This window comes from Chiloscyllium plagiosum, unplaced genomic scaffold (assembly GCF_037043375.1).
Source record: "Chiloscyllium plagiosum isolate Xiang-an unplaced genomic scaffold, Cpla_swu_hap1 HiC_scaffold_3, whole genome shotgun sequence".
In the NCBI taxonomy this organism is placed as follows: Eukaryota; Metazoa; Chordata; class Chondrichthyes; order Orectolobiformes; family Hemiscylliidae; genus Chiloscyllium; species Chiloscyllium plagiosum.
Window position 1 is genome coordinate 122,247,431 of NW_028270141.1, and position 13,555 is coordinate 122,260,985.

At 42.9% G+C, this 13,555-nt stretch overlaps 1 protein-coding gene across 8 annotated transcripts in view; it reads left to right on the forward strand.

Annotated features, from left to right (window-relative positions):
- LOC122548449 (uncharacterized) overlaps positions 1–13,555 on the forward strand; it is a 184,883-nt gene that overhangs the window by 99,110 nt on the left and 72,218 nt on the right. For all 8 annotated transcript variants that reach the window (XM_087983087.1, XM_043687141.2, XM_043687136.2 and 5 more), the window contains one exon: positions 554–717. In XM_087983087.1, coding sequence (XP_087839213.1) covers positions 554–717 — 164 coding nt within the window. The remainder of the gene's footprint in view (positions 1–553; positions 718–13,555) is intronic.

The following is a 13,555-nucleotide window of genomic DNA, read 5'->3' on the forward strand; positions in this document are numbered from 1 at the left end:
TCCTGGTGGTGGAAACTGAATAAAGATTCATGCACCTTGTGTCTTTCACTGTGTCTCAAAAAGAAACAAGAGTGTCAGAGGTTCTGTTCACTCTGAGAGCTGACTCTGAGGGAAAAAAAAAGAAAAAAAAACAAAACAGAAGTGTCAGACATCTTATTCACTCTGACAGCTGGCTCTGAGGGAGCTAGACCAGTGTCAAGGACTGTCCGCAAAAAAGAAAAAAAAAGAGGAGTGTCAGACATTCTGACACTCTGAAAGCTGGCTCTGAGTACCAGGATCAAGGAATTTCCATGTGTAAATAAAGGGCAACTTGTTGATTGAATACTGGCCTCTGTGGAGTTATTTCGAGGCTATTAAAGCCTTTGAGCCTGCTCCACCATTTAATATGATCATGGCTGATCATCAAAATCAATACCCTGGTTCCTGGTTTCTTACTATACCCTTTGATCCCTTTAACCCTAAGAATCATAACTGCTTATCACTTTGTCCTTGCTAAAATTGTATTGCCATCAAATGATTAAATCTCTGAATAAGTATAATAATTATGTTTCAGCTCTCTAGGTGCTGATTACTATACATCCAATTGCCACAAATGGCTGTGTAGTCCAAAAGGTTGCGCATTCTTGTATGTAAAACCAGAGCTCCAAAACTGCTTACAGCCACTTGTGATTTCACATGGATTCGGCTTTGGCTTCAGTTCTGAATACATCTGGACAGGTAAAGCCAACACTCAACAACATGCTTACTGTGAATAAACTTTTCTTTAAGATACTTTTGCAAATTATATTTACAATTAAACTTGAACAGCCCCTCAATAACATAGCTCAGGACGTCATATTTGTAAATGCACATCATATGACATACTAAGTCATTGAACTATGGCAGATACCATGTTTGAGCATTGTTTAGTGTTAAAGTATCCAATCTTACATCACTGAGAAGTCACTATGGTTGACTTCAGCATCCTCAAGTTAAGTACAGAGAAAAATATTGTTCAGTGTATGTTAAATTCTGGAGAATAGCATTGATATTGCATGTAATGCTTTCTCTATCCCATCATTGCCCAAGTCTTACAGGATGAGTTTTCAAAAGTCTGATGATGTCTACATGGCTATGCCCCAGTAAATTTCAATAATTTCAGGAAAGGCTGGTAATCTCACTTCAATGTATCAAAAAGAGGAAAAAACAAAATTAGAGGCACTTCCCTGTTTTCTTCTGGAGTAAACAAAAACAAAAGTATTTACCATTAATTCTAAGATGCTCAATACAAATCATAATTATTTCCCTCAAGTAATAGAAAAAAAAATCATTATGTTACAAGCCATATTAATATAAGCACACAATCGATCTCCAGTTTCACTATTCTACTGGTCACAATACTAGATCCCTGTTCTATATACCTCCTTCTTTCTCTTGACCAGAGCCTCAATGTCTCTAGTCATCCAATGTTCCCTACATTATCAGCCTTGCCCTTCACTCTCACAGAGCATACTATCTCTGAGCTCTGCACCTCATTTTTGAAAGTCTCCCACTTGCCAGTCATCCCTTTACCTATGAATAACCTACTCCAATCAACTTTTGAAAGTTCCTGACCAATACTGTCAAAATTGGCTTGATCCAATCTAGAACTTTAACTTCTGTGCAAGGCCTATTCTTTTCAATTACTATTTTAAAATTAATGTAATCATGGTCACTGCTTCCAAAGTGTTCTCACTTAGCCTACCTTATTTTCCAAGACAAGGTTGAGTTTTGCTCCTTTTCTAGTAGGTACATCTGTATATTGATAAAGGAAATGTTCTTGAACACACTTAAGAAATTCCTCTCCATCCAAACCCTTAACACTATGGCGGTCTAGTCAATTTTTGCAATGTTAAAATCCGCTACTACTACAATCCTATTATTTTTTACAGACATCTGAGATCCCCTTACATATTTGGTCATCAATTTCATGCTGACTATTGGTGGCCGATAGTACAATTCCATCAAGGTAATCATCCCATTCTTATTTCTCAGTTCCACCCGTATATCTTCACTGGACAATCCCTGAGGAATATCCTCTCTAAGTATAAAAGTGATGTTTTCTCAAATCAAAAATGCCACTCCCCCTCCTCTCTTGCCTCCTTATCTATCCCTCCTGTAGCATCTGTACAGAGAGCATTGAGCTGCCAAACCCATCTCTCCATCAGCCATGTTTCTGTAATAGCTTGTTTTGTCATGTTTTTGCCTGCCTTGTCTATTAAACTTGCTCCCTTTGACTTCAGAAGCATCCTCCACCTTCTCTCTTTTCTCACTACCGCCTATTACAACAGCCTACAGGCACAGGCCTCTGCTATCCTGTGTGCTAGATTTCTCTCCAAAATGTAACCTGACAGCTGTGAGCTTCAGTTACTTTTAAATATTTTAGAACTCTTCAGGTATTTTGAGACATCCTTGTTCCCATAAACACAGCACCTAATTCTCCCAGTGGCCGTACCAGCCATCACAGCCGATGGCTCTGCTGGCTGCACAACTTCCCCACCATCCCTAATTGGCCAGACAATAAATGGAAGCTTTTATTCGTGTTCATTCTACTTAGATAGCTCAGACTTGGCACTCGCACATGGTCTCAACACTCACCAGAAAATTCAGCCCAAAATATCAGTACATTTACAATTCTGGACTTATTAAAAGGGATCTGTTCTGATAAACAATTAAAAAGTTCATGAGAATTTTCTATCAGTCTTAAATTCCATGTCCCACATTCTGAAAACATTTCCTACTTCTACTGTTTCGAACAATGTGTTTGTTCTACTTTTATTTAAACAAAAAGAAAATGAATCCATTTGACCTTTTCAATTTGGCACACAGTACATATTGGTTTTGAGCAGACTGAAACTGCTTTGTTGAGTATTTTGTGAACTCATGGTTATGTAGAAGCATCATGTCAGTATATCCAACATGCCAACCCATCAACATGCAAATCAAGAGATTTGGTATAAGATTATAAATGTTTTTCAAACACTTAACAGTTGGCAATTGTTTACTAAACCTCATTAGTGCCTGATTAAATCTCAAAATATATCACAAAAAGTATATAAAATCATCAGAAATGTTTTCAAAAAGCTTTTTAAAAGTCTCATTTGTTATCCCAATGTTGTCATGTCGTGCAGTTTAAGGTTATGATGACTGATTCTGATAAAATCTATAAGTATGTTTATGTTTAGCAATTTCTAGTAGCTTTTGGCAAAGTTTCAGATCATTGTGAGTGATTTTATTTACTTCTGTTACATGTATAGCAGATAAAACTTGGCTACACATTCTGGATCAGAAATTGGTTTTGTTTCTCTACATTAAAGAGAAACATGCTCTACTGAAGCCTGAATATAAGGGACAATTAGAAGTAAGACTTTCCAAAGTGTTTCATGCCACTTAGATCATGACCCCAGTTTGGTAGGGTCCAGCACGTTTTTCACCACTCTTACAGTTTAGTTGCCACATCTGGAAACCATGTTTTACTTGTCATAATTTACTTGTCACTGGCTTCATTTATTGACAATAACTTGCTCTCCATCATTGACCTTGATAGAAATCATCTTGAGGACAAATAATTAAAAAGTCATCATAATCCAGTGTTTTAGGTATATATAGCCATCCCAACACCTCAACAAATTTGTCTATTGCTGGTAATTTTTAAGTAGTTTCTGGACAGCTGCAGCATAAATTTTCCACCATAGAACTTTTAAAATGTATTTTTGTTTAAATTTCAGTAGCAGCAATCTAAATTTCAGCTTTAGAGCCAATAGACTGTAAATTCAGTTTCCAGTTCAGGACAAATGTAGAAACCAGCACCAATAGAGTCTTCAAAGAAAGACTTTTGGGAGTAATTTGATAGAACTAGAACAAGGAATGTACAACATGTGCTACAAAAAGCCATAGCCACACATTTTATCTGGCAATTTTAATCCGAAGTTGTTCAAAGTGAGAATAAGCTTAACCAGGCAGAGGAGCGTTGTTGGTGGATTATTCAGGGCTCCCATTCAAGGAAGAAGTGGAGACCCCTCAGACTATCCTGAGGGTGGTATTGACATGTGGACGGATTGAATATCCATGGTGAAGATGAGGCAACCAGAGCTAAGAAACTAGAAATTGTTGAATTGAGGGAATGTATCAAAAGAGTCAGAGATGTAGGTGGGAAGAGACTGGATGAGGGGAGAAAAAAATAGAGCCAAGATAAGAAAACATAAAATGAGTGGGGCAGAAACAGGCTGAAATGATAGATGTACTAGGGTGGGAATAAGGTCGAAGGGGGCTGTTGGGATTTGGGGACTATGATGTGGCAAACTGACACAATAAGTGTTCATCAAAAAGTCAGCTTTATCTTGTTGTTGGAATGTGCTGCACTCAGCTTTGTATATGCATCTGTAGCATCACTGCTTGCAGGTCTCTATTCTTATGTGATTAAGAACAAGCAGAACAAAGAAATGTTAATTAGGCTCTTGCTTTGCCAGTGTCTCTTTACCGCTCTGCTTCAAACCATACATCTTCTCATCCTCTTCAGCTGCTCTAATCCTCTCTAAGGCTATTCTCATCTTTCCCACTTTGACCTCAGCTCCTAGACTTGCCTCACTCTCGCCACTTCAACTGCTTTACTGCCAGCTCACTTCACCTTCCCTTCTTCAAATGCTCTGCTGCCAGAGGCTCCTCACCTTGACCACTTCAACCACTCTGCTCACAAACTCACCTCATTTTGTCCACTTCAACTCTCTGTTCCCTGTTTGGCCACACTGGTCCCACCACACCTTACTCTCTTCGTCTCTTTACCTACCTCAACTCATCCTCATTAGCTAATCTACTCTCAGTCTATACTTTCCCTCTCTGGCCATCCCACTGTCAACCTAATCTCACAAGCTTTTGCTCTAATTTACATTGCCTTGTTCAGTCATACTACTCCTAAGTGTCTCCTCACTCTCTTCATTCAGCTCTCAGCCTTGCCTCTCCTTCATCAGCTCCTCCATCCCCTGTCTTGTCTCACCATCTGCCTCACTGTGCCTTGGTAAGATGCTTTATTCATATCTCTCTCCTTCCCTGTTTGGTTATTTCATTACATAGGAACAAAGGAAAAAGGAACAGGAATAGATCATTCGTCCCTTTGAGCCTGCTCCACCATTCAGTATGATTATGGCTGATCATCCAACTCATACTTCATGCTTTATCCTCAGATTCTTTGATCCCTTTAGTCCTAAGAATTATATTTTCATTTTTTAAAAAGTCATAGAGATGTACAGCGCGGAAATAGACCCTTTGGTCCAACTCGTCCATGCCGACCAGATATCCCAACTTAATTTAGTCCCACTTGCCAGCACTTGGTCCATATCCCTCCAAACCCTTCCTATTCATATATTCTTTACACCGCTGAGGCTAAACGCCAGCTTGCGGACACCTCCTCCTCCTGCCCCCTTGACCATGACCCCACCTCCCACCACCAAACCATCATCTCCCAGACCATCCATAACCTCATCTCCTCAGGGGATCTCCCATCCACCATCTCCAACCTCATAGTCCCAAAACCCTGCACCGCCCGTTTCTACCTCCTGCCCAAAATCCACAAACCTGACTGCCCCAGCCGACCCATTGTCTCAGCCTGCTCCTGCCCCACCGAACTCATCTCTGCCTACCTCGACACGGTCCTGTCCCCCTTAGTCCAAGAACTCCTCACCAAGTTCGGGACACCACCCACGCCCTCCACCTCCTCCATGATTTTCGCTTCCCCGGTCCCCAACGCCTCATCTTCACCTTGAACATCCAGTCCCTGTACACCTCCATCCCCTATCATGAAGGATGCAAAGCCCTCCGCTTCTTCCTTTCCCGCTATACTAACCAGTACCCTTCCACTTACACCCTCCTTCGACTGACTAAACTGGTCCTCACTTTCAACAACTTCTCTTTCCAATCCTCCCACTTCCTCCAAACCAAAGGAGTAACCATGGGCACCCGCATGGGCCCCAGCTGTGCCTGCCTCTTCGTAGGATATGTGAAACAGTCCATCTTCCGCAGCTACACTGGCACCACCCCCCACCTTTTCCTCCGCTACATCGATAACTGGATCGGCGCTGCATCGTGCTCCCACGAGGAGGTTGAACAGTTCATCCACTTTACTAACACCTTCCACCCGACCTCAAATTTACCTGGACCGTCTCAGACTCCTCCCTCCACTTCCTGGACCTCTCCATTTCTATCTTGGGCGACCAAATCAACACGGACATTTACTATAAACCGACCGACTCCCACAGCTACCTAGACTACACCTCCACCCACCCTGCCCCCTGTAAAAACGCCATCCCATATTCCCAATTCCTTCGTCTCCTACGCATTTGCTCCCAGGAGGACCAGTTCCAATACCGAACAACCCAGATGGCCTCCTTCTTCAAAGACAGCAATTTCCCCCCAGACATGGTCAACGATGCTCTCCAACGCATGTCCTCCACTTCCCGCTCCTCTGCCCTTGAGCCCCGCCCCTCCAATTGCCACCAGGACACAACCCCACTGGTCCTCACCTACCACCCCACCAACCTCCATATACATCGTATCATCCGCCGTCATTTCTGCCACGTCCAAACGGACCCCACCACCAGGGATATATTTCCCTCCCCTATCAGCATTCTGAAAAGACCACTCCCTTGTCAGGTCCACACCCCCCACCAACCCAGCCTCCACTCCCGGCACCTTCCCCTGCAACTGCAAGAAATGCAAAACTTGCGCCCACACCTCCCCCCTTGCTTCCCTCCAAGGCCTCAAGGGATCCTTCCATATCCGCCACAAATTCACCTGCACCTCCACACACATCATCTATTGCATCCTCTGCACCCGATGTGGCCTCCTCTATATTGGGGAGACAGGCTGCCTAATTGCGGAATGTTTCAGAGAACACCTCTGGGACACCCGGACCAACCAACCCAACCACCCCGTGGCTCAACACTTCAACTCCCCCTCCCACTCCACCAAGGACATGCAGGTCCTTGGACTCCTCCATCGCCAGACCATAGCAACACGACAGCTGGAGGAAGAGCGCCTCATCTTCCGCCTAGGAACCCTCCAACCACAAGGGATGAACTCAGATTTCTCCAGTTTCCTCATTTCCCCTCCCCCACCTTGTCTCAGTCCCAACCCTCGAACTCAGCACCATCTTCCTAACCTGCAATCTTCTTCCTGACCTCTCCGCCCCCACCCCCACTCCAGCCTATCATCCTCACCTTAACCTCCTTCCACCTATCACATTTCAAACGCCCCTCCCCCAAGTCTTTCCTCCCTACCTTTTATCTTAGCCAGCTTGGCATACTTTCCTCATTCCTGAAGAAGGGCTCATGCCCGAAACGTCGATTCTCCTGCTCCTTGGATGCTGCCTGACCTGTTGCGCTTTTCCAGCAACATATTTTCAGCTCTGATCTCCAGCATCTGCTGTCCTCACTTTCTCCTATTCATATAACCATCCAGGTTCCCTTTAAATGTTGTAATTGTACCAGCCTCCACCACTTCCTCTGGCAGCTCATTCCATGCAAGCACCACCTTCTGCATGAAAAAGTTTCCCCTTAGGTCCCTTTTATATCTTTCCCTTTCACCCTAAACCTATGCCCTCTAGTTTTGGACTCCCCTAAACCAGGGAAAAGACTTTGTCTATTTATCCTATCCATGCCACTCATAATATTGTAAACCTCTATAAGGTCACCCTTCAGCCTCCGACGCTCCAGGGAAAACAGCCTCAGCCTAATCAGCCTCTCCCTATAGCTCAAATCCTCCAACCCTGGCAACATCCTTGTAAATCTTTTCTGAATCCTTTCAAGTTTCACAATATCCTTCTGATAGTAAAGAGACCAGAATTGCACATAATATTCCAAAGCGTGGCCTAACCAATGTCCTGTACAGATTCTGGATCAGTGGTGCTGGAAGAACACAGCAATTCAGGCAGCATCTGACGAGCAGCAAAATCGACGTTTCTGGCAAAAGCCCTTGATCAGGAATAAAGCATGTCCTTGGTGGAGTGGGAGGGGGAGTTGAAGTGTTGAGCCACGGGGTGGTTGGATGAAGGGCTTTTGCCCGAAACGTCGATTTTGCTGCTCGTTGGATGCTGCCTGAATTGCTGTGTTCTTCCAGCACCACTGATCCAGAATCTGGTTTCTAGCATCTGCAGTTATTGTTTTTACCTCAATGTCCTGTACAGCCACAACATGACCCCCCAACTCCTATACTCAATGTTCTGACCAATAAAGGAAAGCATACTGTTGTGGAGAAAATATAGAGAACCACCAGGAGACGCAGAGAGTTCTTCAAAATGTAGGTCTTTTATTTGCAATCAAAAAACCGTGACACCGAGAAAGTTGATTCTCGAATGCCCACGAACCTCAGGGTCCGTGGATTTTTATAAGTATTTTTGTCATGTTTCTGTTAGCTTATCAGGATGTCCAACTATATTAATCAAAGGTACCTCACTCTGCTGACACAATAAACAAGTGATGTTAGTTCCCATTATCTCTTTAGTTGTACATTCTGCTTAATGTTATTCTAATGCCACGGTTAGATATTTATTGCTAACTTTGCTCCAGTGATCTTTCATTGTAGACTAATCTATCATGATTGATATTTAGCTATTCTATCTATTACAATAGTCTCCTGTCTCAAGCTGACTCTACTAACTATTAATTAGATATTTTAATGTCATGTCCCAAATATTAATGGTCCCAATCCTGCCATAATAACACTTAACAGAGAAACTTGCTTTATTACTTGTGTTATCTCATCTCACCATAGTGACCTTTCAGCCTTAACCTTACTCTGCAAATTGGTGTAAGAATGTTCCACTATGTTTGTCCCATCCTGCCTTCTACAGAATACAGGTTGTCAGTGGTCTTCATGCTTTACCCCTTCCTTTTTATTTTCCATAATAACAAACACCTTCTCCACTGTGACTCTACTTTCAAGGAACTATGAAACTTCACTCCAAGATCTCTTTGTTCAGCAATACTCCCTCTGATCTTACCATTAAGTGTATAAGGCCTGCTCTGATTTGCTTCTCCAAAATGCAGCACCTCACATTCATCTAAATTAAATTCCATCTGCCATTCTTTGGCCCATTTGATCAAGGCCCATTTGTACTCTGTGGTAACCTTTCTCGCTGACCACAACACCTCCAATTTTGGTGTTAGCTGCAAACTTACTAACTATACCTCCGAAGTTCACATCCAAATCATTCACATAAATGACAAAAAGTAGTGGACCCAGTACCGATCCTTGTGGCATACCACTGGTCACAGGCTTCTGGTCTGAAAAGCAACCCTCCACCACCACCTTCTTTCTTCTACCTTCAAGACAATTCTATATCCAAATGGCTAGTTCTCCCTGTACTCCATGTGATCTAACCTTGCTAACCAGTCAACTTTGTTGAATGCCTCACTGAACTCCATGTAGATCACACCCACCACTCTGCTCTCACCAATCCTCTTCATTACTTCTTCAAAAATCTCAATCAAGTTAGTGAGACATGATTTCCCATGCACAAAGCCATGTTGTCCATCCCTAATCAATCCTTGGCTATCCAAATACATGTAAATCCTGTACCTCAGGATTCCCCCCACACAGCAATTCAGGCAGCATCTGACGAGCAGCAAAATCGACGTTTCTGGCAAAAGCCCTTGATCAGGAATAAAGCATGTCCTTGGTGGAGTGGGAGGGGGAGTTGAAGTGTTGAGCCACGGGGTGGTTGGATGAAGGGCTTTTGCCCGAAACGTCGATTTTGCTGCTCGTTGGATGCTGCCTGAATTGCTGTGTTCTTCCAGCACCACTGATCCAGAATCTGGTTTCTAGCATCTGCAGTTATTGTTTTTACCTCAATGTCCTGTACAGCCACAACATGACCCCCCAACTCCTATACTCAATGTTCTGACCAATAAAGGAAAGCATACTGTTGTGGAGAAAATATAGAGAACCACCAGGAGACGCAGAGAGTTCTTCAAAATGTAGGTCTTTTATTTGCAATCAAAAAACCGTGACACCGAGAAAGTTGATTCTCGAATGCCCACGAACCTCAGGGTCCGTGGATTTTTATAAGTATTTTTGTCATGTTTCTGTTAGCTTATCAGGATGTCCAACTATATTAATCAAAGGTACCTCACTCTGCTGACACAATAAACAAGTGATGTTAGTTCCCATTATCTCTTTAGTTGTACATTCTGCTTAATGTTATTCTAATGCCACGGTTAGATATTTATTGCTAACTTTGCTCCAGTGATCTTTCATTGTAGACTAATCTATCATGATTGATATTTAGCTATTCTATCTATTACAATAGTCTCCTGTCTCAAGCTGACTCTACTAACTATTAATTAGATATTTTAATGTCATGTCCCAAATATTAATGGTCCCAATCCTGCCATAATAACACTTAACAGAGAAACTTGCTTTATTACTTGTGTTATCTCATCTCACCATAGTGACCTTTCAGCCTTAACCTTACTCTGCTAATTGGTGTAAGAATGTTCCACTATGTTTGTCCCATCCTGCCTTCTACAGAATACAGGTTGTCAGTGGTCTTCATGCTTTACCCCTTCCTTTTTATTTTCCATAATAACAAACACCTTCTCCACTGTGACTCTACTTTCAAGGAACTATGAAACTTCACTCCAAGATCTCTTTGTTCAGCAATACTCCCTCTGATCTTACCATTAAGTGTATAAGGCCTGCTCTGATTTGCTTCTCCAAAATGCAGCACCTCACATTCATCTAAATTAAATTCCATCTGCCATTCTTTGGCCCATTTGATCAAGGCCCATTTGTACTCTGTGGTAACCTTTCTCGCTGACCACAACACCTCCAATTTTGGTGTTAGCTGCAAACTTACTAACTATACCTCCGAAGTTCACATCCAAATCATTCACATAAATGACAAAAAGTAGTGGACCCAGTACCGATCCTTGTGGCATACCACTGGTCACAGGCTTCTGGTCTGAAAAGCAACCCTCCACCACCACCTTCTTTCTTCTACCTTCAAGACAATTCTATATCCAAATGGCTAGTTCTCCCTGTACTCCATGTGATCTAACCTTGCTAACCAGTCAACTTTGTTGAATGCCTCACTGAACTCCATGTAGATCACACCCACCACTCTGCTCTCACCAATCCTCTTCATTACTTCTTCAAAAATCTCAATCAAGTTAGTGAGACATGATTTCCCATGCACAAAGCCATGTTGTCCATCCCTAATCAATCCTTGGCTATCCAAATACATGTAAATCCTGTACCTCAGGATTCCCTCCAACAACTTGTCCACCACATGTGTCAAGCTCACATGTCTATGGTTCCCATTCCCTGGCTTTTCCTTACTACCTTTCTTAAATAGTGGCACCACATTAGTCAACCTCCAGTCTTCCGGCACCTCACCTGTGACTATTGATGATACAAATATCTCAGCAACGGGCCCAGTAATCACTTCCCTAGCTTCCTACCTGAACTGTTCAAATGCAGAGGATTCCGCAGGCTCAATGTGTTCACGTAGACAATATATTTCTTCATCTCAGCCTTAAATGGTCAACCCTGCATCCTTAAACTGTGACCCTTGGTTCTGATCTGCCTGATCAACAAGAACATCCTTCCTGCATCAATCCTGTTTAATCCTGTTGGAATTTTGTAAGTTGCTGTGAGATACACCCCCCCCCTGTCATTCTTCTAAACTACAACAATATGGTCCTAATCAATCCAGTCTCTCCAGGTAATTCATCCCTTCATCTGATGAGTTAGTCTGATAAACCTCGCTCAATATCCAGAACATTCTTCCTCCGATAAGGAAACTAAAACAGCACACTTTACTCCAGGTGTGGTCTTACCAATACCCACACTTTACTCCAGATGTGGTCTTACCAATACCCCATACACCCCCACTGTTGCACGTTTGCTATGGAGGCCAACATACCAGCATTCGATACACCTGCATGTTTACTTTAAGTGATTGGTGTATGAGGACACCCAGGTCTCAGTGCAGAGCCCCCTTTTAGAACCTACTGACATTCAGTTAATAATTGGCCTGCCTGTTTAACTACCAAAGTGGATAACCTCACATTTATCCACATAGCATCTGCTATGTATATGCCCACTCATTTGACTTGTCCAAAACACAGTGAAGCTTTTCTGAATTTTCCCCACAGCCTACCCTCCCGTCTAGCTTTGTGTTATCTACCAGCTTGGGGATATTATATGTAATTTCCTCATCTAAATAATTATATGTTGTGACTAGCTATGGTCCAAGCACTGATCATAGAATCACTACAGGAAAGAAACTACATATCCCTGAACACTATGGGCAGTTTAGCATGGCCAATTCCTCGAACTTACACATCTTTGGATTCTGAAAGTAACCTAGAGGAAACCCACGCAGACATGGGGAGAATGTGCACACTCCACACAGACATTCACCCAAAGCTGGAATCAAACCCAGGTCCCTGGCACTGTGAGGAAGCAGTGCTAACCACTGAGTCACCATGCTGTCCCTATCTCTGCAGTTTTCCACGAGTCACTGTCTTCCTTCCCTTTGGCTACCTTCCAGCCTCATCTTTTTCTCTTCAGCTGCTCAACCTCCAGCTTCGCATCACCCTGTATAGCTGCTCCACGCCAAGCCTCATGTTACTCACTTCAACCACTTGTTCATGATTGAAACTAGACTGTGAGGAGAGAGTGGAGCAATTGGATTATGATTAAATTGCTATGAGTCATTGGGAGAGTGAGAGATTACGAACAGAGCTATCTAAGTCCTTCAGCTAGTGCACAATAGATCCAAATTGCAATGCTCAAACTCGCTGAATGGCTAGAACTCACTAGACAGTCCCTAGCTATACTAGGAGTGGCAATGATGGCAGAGTAAGCTGAGTTTCTAGGAAACCAAGAATTAAACAAACTGCAGCTTGGAGGAAACCTATAAGAGTGAGGCACATGTGAACCTGCAGTGCCCTTGCTTAGAGAAGGAACTGCAGAACCTGCTGTACTTTAAGAACCATTTGTGGCCTTGTCTGCAACCAGGCCATATCTCATACAACTGAGCCAGCACCTGCTCCCACTGTTGGGCAAAAGAGCTATGCGTCCTGTCAGAGCTATAAGATAAATCTGTACACCTTGCCAATCCTGGAAACATTCCAATCAGAACTAGAACTTGCAGGTTAGCTATCCATTTAGCCCAAACTCAACCTTGGCTGTAAGAAGTGGGAGTTCCTAATGAGAGATCAAGTTTCTCACAGTGAAGACTTCATGGAAGAAGAGGGTAACGAAAGCAGCAAGCATTTTCCTGTTTGCCAACAAGCTGATGATCAGCAAAGAAAGAAAACAGTGACATGACATCCCACACTAGTATGCCACCCATTGTCAAATATCACCTGGCACTAGGTTTCCTTTTTTCTATGTGTGCAAGCAGGATATGCCCTCCCATCACTCAGTATTGACTGAAACAGCTGCCTCCTGGTTGAAACCTAGCCCACAAGATCATGGATGAGTGTACAGTTTCCTTATAAGCTGGTGTCCACAGTTTATTATAGTTTCCCTTCAT